The sequence below is a fragment of the Palaemon carinicauda genome, chromosome 37 (assembly GCF_036898095.1).
Source record: "Palaemon carinicauda isolate YSFRI2023 chromosome 37, ASM3689809v2, whole genome shotgun sequence".
NCBI classification, from domain to species: Eukaryota; Metazoa; Arthropoda; class Malacostraca; order Decapoda; family Palaemonidae; genus Palaemon; species Palaemon carinicauda.
In genome coordinates this window covers 68,165,598-68,183,097 of record NC_090761.1, presented here as the reverse complement: position 1 = coordinate 68,183,097, position 17,500 = coordinate 68,165,598, and the positions used below count along the sequence as shown (strand labels likewise).

General features: G+C 34.7%; 1 protein-coding gene across 1 annotated transcript in view; it reads left to right on the top strand.

Moving 5' to 3' along the window:
- The window catches only part of LOC137629175 (uncharacterized), a 29,018-nt gene that overhangs the window by 8,957 nt on the left and 2,561 nt on the right, over positions 1–17,500 (top strand). The window contains exons 2-3 of the mRNA XM_068360440.1: positions 5,153–5,341; positions 16,797–17,500. The exon at positions 16,797–17,500 is cut by the window's right edge and continues 2,561 nt beyond it. Of these exons, the coding sequence (XP_068216541.1) occupies positions 5,153–5,341; positions 16,797–17,500 (893 nt within the window). The remainder of the gene's footprint in view (positions 1–5,152; positions 5,342–16,796) is intronic.

The window sequence follows — 17,500 nt, the reverse complement described above, 5'->3', positions numbered from 1 at the left end:
GGTAATGCCATAGCCTCTGTACCATGGTCTTCCACTGTCTTGGGTAATGCCATAGCCTCTGTACCATGGTCTTCCACTGTCTTGGGTAATGCCAAAGCCTGTGTACCTTGGTCTTCCACTGTCTTGGGTAATGCCATAGCCTCTGTACCATGCTCTTCCACTGTCTTGGGTAATGCCATAGCCTCTGTGCCATGGTCTTCCACTGTCTTGGGTAATGACATAGCCTGTGTACCTTGGTCTTCCACTGTCTTGGGTAATGCCATAGCCTCTGTACCATGGTCTTCCACTGTCTTGGGTAATGCCATAGCCTCTGTACCATGGTCTTCCACTGTCTTGGGTAATGCCATAGCCTGTGTACCTTGGTCTTCCACTGTCTTGGGTAATGCCATAGCCTCTGTACCATGGTCTTCCACTGTCTTGGGTAATGCCATAGCCTCTGTGCCATGGTCTTCCACTGTCTTGGGTAATGCCATAGCCTGTGTACCTTGGTCTTCCACTGTCTTGGGTAATGTCATAGCCTCTGTACCATGGTCTTCCACTGTCTTGGGTAATGCTATAGCCTCTGTACCATGGTCTTCCACTGTCTTGGGTAATGCCATAGCCTGTGTACCTTGGTCTTCCACTGTCTTGGGTAATGCCATAGCCTCTGTACCATGGTCTTCCACTGTCTTGGGTAATGCCATAGCCTCTGTGCCATGGTCTTCCACTGTCTTGGGTAATGCCATAGCCTGTGTACCTTGGTCTTCCACTGTCTTGGGTAATGTCATAGCCTCTGTACCATGGTCTTCCACTGTCTTGGGTAATGCTATAGCCTCTGTACCATGGTCTTCCACTGTCTTGGGTAATGCCATAGCCTGTGTACCTTGGTCTTCCACTGTCTTGGGTAATGTCATAGCCTCTGTACCATGGTCTTCCACTGTCTTGGGTAATGCTATAGCCTCTGTACCATGGTCTTCCACTGTCTTGGGTAATGCCATAGCCTGTGTACCTTGGTCTTCCACTGTCTTGGGTAATGCCATAGCCTCTGTACCATGGTCTTCCACTGTCTTGGGTAATGCCATAGCCTCTGTACCTTGGTCTTCCACTGTCTTGGGTAATGCCATAGCCTGTGTACCTTGGTCTTCCACTGTCTTGGGTAATGCCATAGCCTCTGTACCATGGTCTTCCACTGTCTTGGGTAATGCCATAGCCTCTGTACCATGGTCTTCCACTGTCTTGGGTAATGCTATAGCCTCTGTACCATGATCTACTACTTTCTTGGCGCCGAGTTCTCTTGATTGAGGGTATACTCAGGCACACTTTTCTATCTTAGTTCTCTTCATTTTGTTTATTTTTCTTTTAGTTTCTATAGTTCATTCCAATGTTGTTACTGTTCTTAAAATATTTTATTTTATTTATTCATTATTTCTCTTGCAGCTTATTTAATTTCCGGATTTCCTTTCCTTACTGGGTTATTTTCTTCCTGTTGGAGCCCTTGGGCTTGTAGAATCCTGTTTTTCCAACTGGGGATGTAGCTTAGCTGCTAATAATAATAATAATAATAATAATAATAATAATAATAATAATAATAATAATAATAATAATAATAATAATAATCTTCCTTACGAAAATTATTTGCATGTCAATATGGATTTACTGAAATGAAACACCGAAACATATTCAGAATTTAACTAACAGTAGATATATTAATCAACTAATTAATAAGGAATCAATTATCATATCTAATTTCATGGTCTACCTTTTCCATTCCATCTAGAATTTTCTCGAATATCTTCGCATTTGAGATTCCAAATATAGATATATGAATCAACTAATTATTAGGGAATCAATTATCATATCTAATTTCATGGTAAACCTTTTTCATTCCATCTGAAATTTTCGAGTACATCTACGAATTTTAGATTCCTGGTGGTTAGAGATAAACATTAGAAAACAAAACCGTCTGTCATAATGTACCTCTAATTTACCAACCGCATTCAACCAATTGCACCAATTTAGAAGCGCTAACGAGCAAAAGTACCAGGAGCACACCGAGTCTCAATATACATCATCAAAAGAATTTCTCAGCTTTCTGTCGCACGCATTAGCTCAGATGCCATAGCAACCCCCCCCTCCCCCCAGCCACCGTAGCTACCCCCTCACCTCCCCCAAGGACTGTCGAAGATGAACCAGCACATTGTTTTCTACGCTTCTACAAGATGTTGTCACTTTCTATTACTTGCTTCTGTCTGGCTCTCAAAGACGAAGTTATTGTGTTAGAATTCACTCTCTACTTTTTATGTCGACTAACATATCAATTTATTTCGTTTTTTTTTTCTTTCTTATTTCAGTCTGGTCTGCATTCTGGTTCCCCCTTCCGATTTTTCTATCAGTGCCACTGGTCTCTTTATACTGTCAGGTAATTCAGGCTGATGCTAAGAAGGTCTGATACTGCATTTTGATAAAACATTCTGACTATGCATTTTTTCCTACAGCTTCGTCATTCATTTTAATAGTACAGTTTGATCCTTTATTTGTATTCTACAGTCTGGTCTTACATTTTGATTCTAGCATGACCTTGCATTAGGTTTGTAAACTCTGGTCGTGCATTTTGTATTCTACAGTCAGATACACACGACTGTTTCCACAAATTTTGATTCTACGATCTAATCTATTACTCTAATCATACAGTTTTGTATTTTAGCCAGATCCGAAATTTTGATTCTACAGTCGCATCTTGCATTAAAATTTGATCTTACATTTTGCACCTGAAAAACTAATTCAATTCTGTTAAAACTCTCTCTCTCTACAATAATACCAATTCCCAAATATCGCAAGAGGGTCTGCCCCTCTCTTTTGTTCTTCTCCTGTACTTCTCTGTCTCCCTATTTCCTTAATCTTTCCCATCCCGAGTACCTGCCTTGGCCCTTTGAGCTATAAATTGGATTGTATCCAGGGGTACTCTTCCTTTCCTCGTATTCCCCATTTCCCTATTCTTATTATTGTTATCTCTCTCTCTCTCTCTCTCTCTCTCTCTCTCTCTCTCTCTCTCTCTCTCTCTCTCTCTCTCTCTCTCTCTCTCTCTCTCTATTACATCCTGGCAGATATCCACTTCCTTGTAATGACATTTTACTTCATACCAAAAGATCTCTTGGTGATATCTGGCAACATTATTGGAATCATATCAATCAGAATAATACGAAGGAGATCACTAGTGCTATATCTCCAATGAAATACGATAATAGAGAAGGTGGGAAACTGACATCTGGTGCTTAAAAATTTGGCAAACTCGTTTAGCACACGAGTTCTTGATGGCTGGCAAGTGCCAACCTTTCTGTGATGATTGCTCTCTCTCTCTCTCTCTCTCTCTCTCTCTCTCTCTCTCTCTCTCTCTCTCTCTCTCTCTCTCTCTCTCTCTCTCTCTCTCTCTTAAACAAGCAAATTACATACAACTTGGTTTGTTAATAATTAAAAGTTGATAATTAAAGAAAAGTATGCAGACGAACATGCAAAACAAGCAATATGAAAATGTACGAATATTTTATGACATAAAGTAATAGTAACGAAAATAAAGAAAAAATACATTACCACATATGCGTTGGAATATGTTCATGTTAAATCATATCCACTAATACTATAGATACATACATAGGAACTTGCGCGTGTCTATTTGCGTTACGCCCACACATGTGTATGTATGTATGTATGTATGTATGTATATATATATATATATATATATATATGTATATATATAAATATAAATATACATATATATATATATATATATATATATATATATGTGTGTGTGTGTGTGTGTGTGCGTGTGTGCAAAACAACATCAACAACAACAACAACAACAACAACAACAACAACAATAATAATAATAGGCTGAAAATGGTGGTAGAAAAAGAAAAATCATTATTATCATTATTATTGATGTTACTAGCTAAGCTACAACCTTAGTAGGAAAAGCAGGATGCTGCAAGCATAGGGGCTCCAACAGGGAAAATAGCCCTGTGAGGAAAGGCAATAAGGATACAAATAAACTATAAATGAGTATTAATAAATGAAATATATGAAATATCACAAGATCAGTAGCCTAACAAAGTTAAAATAGATCTGTCATATATATACTATGAAGAGAGACTTATGTCAATCTGTTATCATTATTATCATTATTATTATTATTATTATCATTATTATTATTATTATTATTAATATTTTTGCTAAGCTACAACCATAGTTGGAAAAACAGGATGTTATAAGTCCAGGGGATCCAACAGATAAAATAGCCCAGTGAAGAAAGGAAACAAGGAAAACTAAAATATCTTAAGAACAGTAATAACATTAAAATAAACATTTCGTAAATTAACTATAAAAATACTTTAACAAAACAAGAGGAAGAGAAATTAGATAAAATAGTGTGCCGGAGTGTACCCTCAAGCAAGAGAACTCTAACCTAAGACAGTGGAAGACCATGGTACAGAGGCTATGGCACTACCCAAGACTAGAGAACGATGGTTTGATTTTGGAGTGTCCTTCTCCTAGAAGAGCTGCTTACCACAGCTTAAGAGTCTCTTCTACCCTTACCAACATAAAAGGATTTGCTACAAGTTTTCTAATTCATATATGATTTGTCTGTATTTTATTATTTTAACAGAGTTGTATAGGAGACTAATGAGTAAGTGGAGCCAGAGATAGAAGGAAGGTTGGAAAGAACATTATAGTAGTAGTGCATACAATGCACCATGGGAGGTGATGACCTGTGTATGCTGTAGATTGAACAGTGAGGCAGTATAGTTTATGCAAGACATTTTGAGCTAATTTGAGCAAATGATGATTATATATATATATATATATATATATATATATATATATATATATATATATATATACATATATATATATATATATATATATATATACACATATATATATACGTATATATATATACATATATATATACGTATATATATATACACATACATACATATAAAATACATAAACATGTTTGTTTAATGCCAACATTGCTCTCCCAAACCCTTTCATTTAGCGTATCGTTTTCAGAAGACAATCTAATTGTTTCCTTCATCAATGTTGTATTCTTATTTAGGTTAAATCTTATTATTTTTCCTTCCTGAAATCCAACAATAACTTAATCTATCTTCAACAGCAGACTCGGACGAAGATCAGCTGATACCAGATGACCGACCGCCATCAAAGATGTCAAGAATGGGATCGAAGCACCTGGCGGTTGGAATCGGAACTATTTTCTTCATTTGCGTTACTGGTTTCATTCTTAGTTTCCAGTATCCAGCGAACAGACAGAAGCTTCTTCAGTATTTTTCGCATGGGAATTCAAGTGAGTTGTTAAGCGATTTGATATATTTTAGAATAGAATGACAGAAAAGAATTTTTCTAATCGATTAGGATTTCTGTTTTGACTTGGATTTAAAACTGACTAAAAACATGTAGAAATAGCAGCCATTCTGGGCACAAATAACTAAAATAAATGATGAATTAGCAGAATAATCACTTTTCTACTGGTCATTTAATTCCTTAAGAGCATAATTCTATTCATTAAATACTCAGTTGCTGGTTATTAACATAAGATTGTGGTGGCCTATTGAAAACGTCCCTGCTTGGTGATCTGCCGGACTGGGGTTCGAGTCATGCTCAATTTCGATAGTTCCTCTTAGTGTCTGCAACCTCACCATCCTTGCAAGCTAAAGATGGGACATTTTGGGGGAGCCTATAGTTCTACCTGCTGAGTTATCACCAGCCAATGTCTGGTCCTCCTTGGTCCTAGCTTGGGTGGAGAGGGGCCTTGGGGGCTTATCGTATGCATATATGGTCAGTTTCTAAGGCACTGTCAATGTCCTTTGTCTCTGCCATTCATAAGCGGCCTTGAATAGAACATTTATGAACACAAATACCATCGAAATAATGAAGATTCTTCCACTAGGTATAAATGCAGACCAAAATAAAGTAAGAAAAGATCTGGAGAATCAGTCAGATTAAACAATCTAATATGTCCTTCATCCCTATGCTCTTTTTAAACAGATGAATCAACTAGCACTAATTTTGGACTCAAAATTAGAGAACCAATTTTTGCCTTCAAACTTGAACAGAAATTTTTGCCTTCAAATTTGAGCACAAATTTTTGCCTTCAAATTCGAGCACAAATTTTTGCCTTCAAATTAGAGCACAAATTTTTAACTTGAAATTAGAGCATCAGTTTTTGGCTTTATAATAGTGCACAAAATTTTTTTGCCTTTAAATTAGAGCACAAATTCTTGCCTTCAAATTAGAGCACATTTTTGCCATCAAATTTAAGCACATTTTTGCCTTCTAATTAGATCACAAATATTTATCTTAAAATTAGAGCACAAATTTTTGCCTTCAAAATAGAGCACAAATTTTTGCCTTCAAAATAGAGCACAAATTTTTGCCTTAAAAATAGAGCACCAATTTTTGCCTTCAAATTAGAGCACCAATTTTTGCAATCAAAATAAGACAAAGCCCATAACATCTTTTTCAAACTTCACCTGACAAAAATGAGAGAGATCACCCCTCCACCAAGCTATATTAAGAACCTCCTGCGACAAGAAAAGACACAAACAACCCGACAAACAAAAACAAATAGGAGAAAAGACAACCCCATTACCTGTTACAAAAGGGGACTTCTCATCCTGCACCCATATGTCTATGGTTACTCCACTGGAGGGAAAGCTATAATAATTAGCTGTCTCAATTCATTACGATGATAATTATAGTAATTGCCACTAATTTGCGGGAATATCCAAGGGTCTCTTAAGTATTTGCGAATATGACGTCACTCAAAAATTATGAAAGGAAACAATTAGCAAGTTTATAGTACGAGTTGGATTATGGTTTGATACAGAATAATACTGATGAGTAAAAACAAAGTTTGTTCTTAAATTCAAATTATCCATTGATTTAAAATGTTAATGATTCTTATAATGTGTAGATAACTGCTAAGATAAATAGCGTAACTCCAGAGAGAGAGAGAGAGAGAGAGAGAGAGAGAGAGAGAGAGAGAGAGAGAGAGAGAGATGAAATTGAAATGAAAGAAAAAGCAAAGAGAATTTGATTCAATATATATATATATATATATATATATATATACATACAGATTTTTAATATGTAATTGTGTATATACTGTATACACATGGATATTGATACATATTTATGTGTATTATATATATATATATATATATATATATATATATATATATATATATATATATATATACAGTATATATATACAAATTTACACATGTATACGTATACACACACACACACACACACATATATATATATATATATATATATATATATATATATATATATACATACATACATATATATATATATATATATATACATACATACATATATATATATATATATATATATATATATATATATATATATATATACATACATACATACACACATAAGATACTAGGACCTGGTAATATTTGTCCACCACAGAGAAACAAGAAGAGAAAAGATCGAAAGTAAAAACTGGGTCACACAGCCATCTCCGGAATGTCATAAACTTCTGTCTGTGACCACAACATTCACGATAGCGTGTAACGCGCTCTTTCCTGTGACGTTACTTCCCTTCGTGATAATGCGAGTCGATGTTGTTCGGCGCAATAAGCCGGCATAAGCTCTTTTATTTCTTCCCTTTAGCCAAAATAATAATTGTATAAACTTCCTCTTATAGGTGCATCAAGACCTTGTATTACTTTTTAATCAAAACAATTCTATAAACATCTTCTTAATGGTTAATTATTGTAGTTTCTGTGGCCACATTCACTAATGCACTGTACATTTGGTAAAACATTTATAAATGCTGTACAGCAAGTAGGCTACTTGCAGTTCATGACACTAAAGCATATTTGTTAATACTGTGCAGCATGTGCTTGTAATTCACAACACACTAAGCCGTCATAAATCTTTTTATTTTTATTTTGGTCAAAGCAATTAAATACATATCATCTTAAGGGTGAATTATTGTTTGTTTCTGTGACCACATTATTTACAAGTGCTCGAAACACTTGGGAAGACATATTTGTAAATACTGTACAGTATATATTTCCAAACATGACCATTTTTTTCTGATATACTTAATCAAACTTCTTTGCTAATGTTTAACAATAATAACTTTGATAAATTAAAATTAATCTCAAAAGGATATGATGTATCTATTAAGCATATTTTTCGCAATGTGCCACAGCACCGTACATTTATAAACGTCTTATTAAAACACTCAAGTTTAATAATCCTCTCAGTCCAATAATCAGCTCAGTTGGTAACGTTTTCCTACAAAATGTCCAACTAGTTAGTATAAATCCTCATGCCTATTGTTGGAAATATATTATCAAATAAGTTCAAACGTTCCATTCTCCGTCTATAACCAAATTCTCTTAGTGTCAGGACGAGTTTGGTGGCCCTGGCTTGTACTGCTTCCAGTCTATCAATTGCAAAATGCAATATTGAAATGTTTAGTTGGCTAACTTGTTTTATCAAACGATCAATCCCTAGAATATGTGTACCAAAATTGATGCTTGTATTACAATCATCCTGTTGGTAACATCCATGCCTGGTGATCGCCAGATTGGGGTTCAAATCCCGCTCAAACTCGTTAGTTTCTTTGGTCGCTGCGACCTCACCATCCTTGTGAGCTATGGATCAGAGGTTTGGGGGAGCCTAAAGGTCTATCTGCTGACTCATCAGGAGCCATTGCCTGACCTTCCTTGTTACTAGCTGGGGTGAAGAGGGGGCTTGGCCACTGATCGTATGTATGGGTCAGTTTGTATGCCTTTGTACTGCTTGAAAAAGACAATGTTAAATTCCCTTGCCTCTGCCATTCATGAGCAGGCTTTAAACCTTAAACCTTTAAACAGTGATTACAACTTGGTTTATTCTGAAGTCACCCTTCTTTGAAAGTAGGGGTTACCTCTAGATAATTAAAAAATAAAATTTTCCATTCTGATCTTCTAAGAACATGACAGTAACGAACAAAACGAATTTACAATATCATATTTCAATCGTCGTGGAATTAATGAATAGTTGAAATATTAGATGACTCAGCCAATAAAGATAAACAAAGAAAAAACTAGAAAAGCACTCAGAAATTGCAGATCTCCGCCACGGCAGCTTATTTTTCGAAACCATCTTGCCTTTCCCAGAATCAATTTAGACCCTAGGCGCATGTGAAGTCTGTGTGACAGCCATGTGTGAACTTGGGATTAAGGTTAGGGTTAATTCGGTCGACCTTTTGCTCGACCTTGACCTTTGACCTAGGACTTTCAACATTGAATCACTTCCACGTCTCAACATAAAAAATAATCCCTGAAAGTTTCACTTCTTGAGTAAAATTGTGGCCAGGAAGTTGTTCACAAACAAACAGACAAACAGGGGCAAAAACAAAGCCTCCTCCTAACTTCGTTGGCAGAAGTTCTTAAAATATTTTTTTTTCCTTTCCCCAGTGGGCAATTTTCCCTGTTGGAGCTCCTTGGGCTTATAGCATCCTGCTTTTCCAACTAGGGTTGTAGTTTAGCAAGTAATAATAATAATAATAATAATAATAGAACTACCACGGTAATCGTCAATAGAATTTAAGCGTTGGTCGAAATTTAACTGGAAACTAAAACACGCTTACTATTCTGTTTTGATAAATATTCACCTTTAAAAATAGGAGTCAGTGACCTCAGTAGTTCAAATTCCAAATATTTCCAGATCATTGAATTAATACATTTCGTTCGTAAAATATATTTTGGTTCGTTCGATTTTTTCTCCTTGTAAAGTTCGTGAAAATGACAGTCTCTTATATTGCAGTAAAGTTCTATGTTAAGAAAATATAATAAATATACGTTTTATAAATACAATGTGACAAATCAAAAGATATTACGAGTAAAAATTAGTTCAAATTATGAGCCATATTGAAATTCTAGTAATTGTATTCATAAAATATAATAGATTAGTTTTGAACAGCATAAAATTACTTTAAGTTCACAAACCGGCTCAAACGTCAATGAATGCAGTACACACACACACACACACACACACACACACACATATATATATATATATATATATATATATATATATATATATATATATATATATATATATATACAGTATATATAGGGAGAAATAAAATGGTCAGTTCAACCCTTCACCTTATTAAAAACATGAATCTTATATTTTCTTTATATAAATTCGGTGCTATAACTCTATACTTAAAATTTAAGATTCTAATTTATTTTAATCTTGCAAATTTGGGGAATTAAAGCGAATTATTCATCGAAAAAGATGAAGTTGAAATAATTAGTTTCACAGCGTATACCATGTAATGGTATCTATATTGACGATGGAAATGTAACAAACATGCATTGTAGTAAGGCTATGAATATGATAATTCATTTGAATGTGACAGAAAACACCATTTTTATTTTATGCATTTTACTATATTCCATTGTAAACTTTCAATGAGATTGTTCTTATATTTATTAAATAACATTTTTCTTCGTCCATAACTCAGTACTATCACAATTTTCTTTATTTAAACATTCTAGCATATTTAAGAATGGTTTCTTATTTGAATTATTTCAATTTCACTCAAAATAATAACGTTGCCTAAATGCAAGTTGCTCCTGGCGAGCGTGCTATAGGAAATTCAATAATACTTTTGTTTACCCTTCAAGTAAATACGTTTTCTTCATATACATTTTCTATGAAAGAAAACAAATCTTATAATAGTATGGTAAACTATAATAAAAATATATTCTGTTTCCATGCATGCATGTGGTGATCCTTATATCTATACACAAATAAACAGATAGATACATAAATAAATCATCATCTCCTCTTACGCCTATTGACGCAAAGGGCTTCGGTTTGATTTCGCTAGTCGTCTCTGTCTTGAGCTTTTTTTTTCAATTCAATACTTCTCCATTCAGCATCTACTTCGCACTTAATAGTCCTCAGCCTGGGTCTTCCAACTATACTAGTGCCTTGTCTATGGCAGCTGATTGTTTGGTGAACTAATCTCTCTTGGGGAGTGCAAAGAGCATGCCCAAACCATCTCTATCTACTCATCATGATTTCAACCACATATGGCACTCTAGTAATCTCTCTCATAGTTTCATTTCTAATCCTGTCTTGCCATTCAACTCCCAATATACTTCCGAGGGCTTTGTTCTCAAATCTACTAAATCTATTGGATATTTTTTCATTGTCATACCATGTCCACAAATAACACCGATCTCACTGAACTGATATGTAATTTCAATACAAATATATAAGGTTACAAAACTATTTTCATAATCTTGTGAAGAAAGAAATATACTGTTCATGTTGATAGTAAAAAATTACCAGAAAACAACAAAACAAATCAAATTAATATTAATTTTGACTACGTTCTCCGAATACTAGTCTTAGAATTACGTCAATATAAGATAACCAATAAAGTATCTTAACTATTCTATATATTCAAACGGGGCTTATGAATAACTCAGCTATATTGAAGAAATTACCTAGAATCCATAACAATAACTGTATGACGTTCCATAGTTATCAAATATCTTACGAAGCTTAATATTTATCAGATTAGGGCTGTGTATATCCACGACCTGGAGTGGATAAAGTCGTAATCAATATCGCTATTTTCACGGCCAGTTGTGTCAATAGCCAAAGGCACGTTTCATTTATTGACACGACAAACTATCAACGGCAAGGTAACAGTCTTTACCAACTCTTATTGTACATGGATCAAAATTATATGTATTAGAAAAGAAACATGATTATCAGGTATTTACTCAGTTCTCGTAACTCGAGAGCTTCAAGTTAGGGCAGGGGTTCCCTTTCCCACCCCATAAACCCCCAGCCCCATAGGTTAGGTTAGGACACATCCCAGTTCTCCCCTCGTTCAGTTTTTCCGCATCGTTAAACTCCAGGTTCCCATGAAACAGCCATCCGTGTCAACAGCAATTTGGTGAAGGTTATTGACACAGCTAATTGTGTCAACAGCTTTTGCCAGTGAGTTTCATCTATTTGCTTTCGAGAAGGAAGAATTTTGGGTATAGTGGACCACATTTAAAAATAATACTTTCGTATTATATATATATATATATATATATATATATATATATATATATATATACATATATACATATATATATATGTGTATATACATATATATATTATATATATATATATATATATATATATATATATATATATATATATATATATATATATATATGTATATACAACAACAACAACAACAACATCAACAACAACAAAAGCAGCCGTTTCTATCCCACTGCAAGGAAAAGGCCTCAGACGTGTCTTTATTCATGTCTGGGGCTTGACCAGTGCGGATTGGTGATGGTGGCAGATCTTCGTCTGATCGCTCACAGCAAATCAAACTAGTATGGGTGGCCCTGACTAGAAGAGCTTTGCTGATCATGGCGATACCCAAACCCTTTCACCACGTTAAAGTATCTCCACTTACACACACACATTAATATATATATATATATATATATATATATATATATATATATATATATATATATATATATATATATATAACCCTTTTGGATAGAGTGGTGCCAGCAGGTCTATCGGTGTCTCCACGGGTCTTTTAGGTGAGTTTGATAGCCTTGCAGAGACTAATACCAATTTTAAGCTGGGTAGATTGGTGAACAATTTGCAGGGAGCGATAAAAAGCCCCACCAAAAGTTATCCGAATGCTATACCAAGCAGCTGGCAAACTGCAACTTTCAGAGGTGAAAGGTGGAGTTCCCACATGTGCCTTTTCTGCTTAATTACATCTGGATCAAGTATTTTCAATGCATAGCAATTACAAGATTATTATTTACAATACAATTATATCTTCTATTCATAACCTAATGTGAACGTCTCTACCTAACAGGGTGTTGGACGGGAGTTCGAGTCCCTCTCATGCTTGATAGTTTCTAGTAGTGTCTGTAACCTCGCCATCCTTGTGAGCTAGTGATGGTGGGTTTAGGGGAGCCTATGGGTCTAGCTAGCAGACATTGCCTGGTTCCCCCTGGTCCTAGCATAGGATGCATATTTGTAGAGCTAGATTTTACCAGTTATCAACCCCTTATATATGATTAATAATCATTTATGTCTGAATAGGCGATGACCATATACATGTATGGTCAATTTTTAAGACATATCGTCCTGTCCCTTGTCTCTAAAATTCATGAGCGACCTTTAAACTTTAAAGGTCGAACCAGAAACCATGCGATTCCACGGATGAAACTAAGCTATCAACCTGGATTTTCTTATTGATCCTTCAGCTTGATTGATTGATTTAAAGTTTTCAGGCATCCTGACATCTAAGGTCATTGACGCCGGATTGATCCTTCAGACACATCCAACCGATTTAGAGAGAGAATGGAGTACAATTGTTATTTTCTATACAAAATTAAAACAGCTGGTGCACCTTACTCTCTCAGATATCATGAAACTTGTATGATGTAACAGAAATTATTAAATTGAGAAGACATTACAAAGTAAGCCTACTTTTGATTTTACAATTTAAATCTAAAAAAATCTTTGAACAACTGACCTCTACGTCTGTCATATCAAAATGAACCCTAGAGTTAGTAAATAATTATATCAGAGCAGCAGAAATCCAAAAGATAAGTACTCAAGATGAACAGCGCTTAATTGATACAAAAATTAACTACTGTACATGGAGCCAAAATAAATCTACGGTTTCTTTTGTGACAATTTCAGAGTAGGAAAATTTCCACGTTGGAAAATATGGGTCAGACATTAATCGTCTAACAAACAGATGTGTACTCTCTCTCTCTCTCTCTCTCTCTCTCTCTCTCTCTCTCTCTCTCTCTCTCTCTCTCTCTCTCTCTCCTAATCATATCAACTTATGAAATCAGAAGAGCAAAGAAATTTGTGGTAGCCTGTTGGTAATGCCAGACTGGGATTCCAGTCCCGCTCAAACCTATTAGTTCCTTTGGTCAATGCAACCTCACCATCTTTTAGAGCTAAGGATGTGGCGTTTGGGGGAGCTTATACGTCTATATGTTGGTCCTAGCTATGGTGGAGAGGGGCCTTGGGCGCTGATCATATGTACATATGGTCAGTCTCTAGGGCATTGTCCTGCTTGATAGGGCACTGTCCCTTGCCTCGGCCATTCTTGAGTGGATTTTAAACCATGAAACTGTACAAAACGTACAAACAACTTGAAAAACCCTTTTTTACTCTGCATTTAACCAACATAAAGAGAAAAATCAAAGGTATACATAGATGTTTCACACCTGGAATAGGATAGCATAAACGTATAGAACAGTGTCAAAGTCTAGATGTAATAATAAGAATAGTTGGGGAAAATTGGTAATTTTTTACGTTATAACCTTATTAACAAATCACCGACGTTGTTTGGGAATCACTGAATTTCAACCTACATTGAAAAAATTAATAATGATTACATATAGTTAGCATAGCTATGAAATCTAGGGATATCTCATTATAATACGAAAAGTGAAAACTTACTAAAAATTACTGAATATACCACAAGAAACTGCATAAACTTCTAGTGTGAGTATAGCGTGCCTTTAGGCCTGATGAACCAATCAGTAAAAACGCATATCCTTATTATTTCTAGTGGACGCAACCCGTCAAAAATTATTGCTGAATATTTAGATATATACATACACGCATACCCAAACACACAGATTTAACCCTCCCCACCCTCTCCCCTTTTTCCTAACTACAACAAGGCAGTTGTGGTTTTCGAATGTAGTTCTCGGAATACCTCTCACCAGGGTATGACTACTCCCACAGCCCCCTACACGAGGGATGGGAAGAGACCGAGTATTTATACGTCTGGCTATACCACTCAGCGTGACCGGAAATAATAATAATAATGATAATAATAATAATAATTATAATAACAATAATAATAACAAAAAAAATCATAATTATAATAATAATAATAATAATAATAATAATAATAATAATAATAATAATCCTGTCCTATATAAGAAAAGAGCAAGTGTCTGGATACACACACACACACACACACACACACACACATATATATATATATATATATATATATATATATATATATATATATATATATATATATATATATATATATATATAAAACCAGACACTTGCTCTTTTATTGTATAGGGGATTATTATTATTATTATTATTATTATTATTATTATCATTATTATTATTACTACTACTACTACTACTACTACAACTACTACTAATAGCTAAGCTACAGCACGACTTACAAAAGCTGGCAGGATGCCATAGTCCCAAGGACCCCAACAGAGAAAAAACATACGCCAAATACCGCAGTTAGATCTCATCTAAAGACATTCTATACGACCATATTTCACATAAAAAAAAACTTCTAGAATCAATACGTCAGCATTCCATGTCGTATGTATACCCCGATGTTATATTGCCTCGTAAAACTACATGTCAATATTTCAGATAGCGTTGATACTGAGGATTGTAGAAGAGCGGTACTTCTACAGCGTCTTTCTTCAATATTTTATTGATATTATTCCTTGTATTTCGTAGTATTTTGCTTGTTGATTTGTTCGTTAAGATTCGTTCTGCTTTACAAGCTCCTCGCAGATTCCTGTCTTTTCTTTATTTGTGTGTGAAGAATGCTTAGTAAATTATTATTAGTTTTTTTTTTTTTTTTTTTTTTTTTTTTTTTTTTTTTTTTTTTTTTGTGGATGCTGCTATTCTGAGTTCTATCAGACTGTAGTATTCAATTCTAATCAGCAGTAATGACTTTGAATCTAATTTTTTTCTCTTCAACAATACATTCTCGTGAAAAAAGTGCTTCCTCACAACTCACTATAATTTCTACGTTTGTACCGGTCACGCACATACACATTGATAAACTACCCAGACATCAGCACAAAAACTATCAATAGGCTATCTGATATATTATCCATACCAGGATTCATTTCAGTCAATATGCCAAGGAAACATATTCGAATTTTAGTCACTTTATTAATTGCCTGAAATTTGTAGCTGAATTCTAAATTGACTGGGTGAACCAGGCAATTCACATATTACCTGAAAAGTTCAGTCACTTTACAAACTGTCTGAATTCAGATATTGCCTGTAACATATATATATATATATATATATATATATATATATATATATATATATATATATATATATATATATATCGTTTCTTTATTAATCTTTAACTTAGATTTCATGAATTTCTGTAACGATATAAATTCTTACAATGACAGCTGATATTTCAAAGATCTTTGTATGTAAAATATTTTATATGTTTAATGACAATATCACATCAGTGTTGTTTCTGTAGTATTCTTGATGAATATTCCTAAATCACAGTAAGGCAGCACTAATAAATGTCATTTAGGAAGAGCACTTACTTATAACAATTCTCTCATTCCGTTCAGTAGTTTTCAAATAGTCAGCTTTAATGAAGTTTGCTTTATTTTCAAGTCAGTTAACTATTTAATTTCAAATTCCCACTGCAATATAAGAAGTAATTGCCTAAAATATCACTAATAACAAGTTTATTTGTGTCTAATCTTAAAACTATTCTTTTCCTTTGGAAACAAAGAAAATTCTGTTGCTTTTTTTATCTTGATATTTTTGTCAGTAACAGTATTATAGATATGATACCAATTACGAATAGAACAAAAATCCTATTTGCTCTTGAATATTCTACAAAAATACCTTCTAACCAAAGATATATATTTCAGATTTCCCAGCAAGCATCGGGCTACTGTCTACAAGAAACTTTGTTGATGAGGAACTGCTCATTGCAGCAGAATATATCCTAAATAGCCACAGAAAATCACAGGATCCTAAAGATGTACAGTTGAGGGTTGCTTACACAGACCCAACAGCTTCGAGCATTTCGAAAACCTTCGATAGTCTCTGGAATGAAGGTATTCGAGTTTTCCTCGTGGGAGGCGATGATGTAATGACAACAGCGTTATGCCGACATCTGGAAAAGTCTGGAAAACCAGCTCGTGTCTTTTCTCCTGCAGCGTTCAGACCAAGTGGTGACTGTCCTCATCTTGTCTCTCTCTACCCTAGCCACGGAGCCCTTCTTGTAGCTGAAATATCTCGAATCACTGAAAATGGCCTTACAAGGGTGATTCCCTTGGTAGTCAGAGAGGAAATGGGCTTGGTGTCTGATTTAATGGATATGGGTGCTGCACAGGGTTTGAAAATAGAAGCGCCATTCTTGATACAAAGTCGTAACTCATCCACATCAAAACTTCAGCAAATATTGCACAAATACCCAAGAGCAGCTGTTTGGCTTTCACTAGGCCAAGACTTGCCTCAGCTGTTATTGAAGATTGGAAATATTCTTAAAGGACACCTAGTCATCGTACACGCTCATCCCATTGACCTTTCGAAACTTCTGAGAAACCCTGAAGCTCGGAGAATAGCAGAA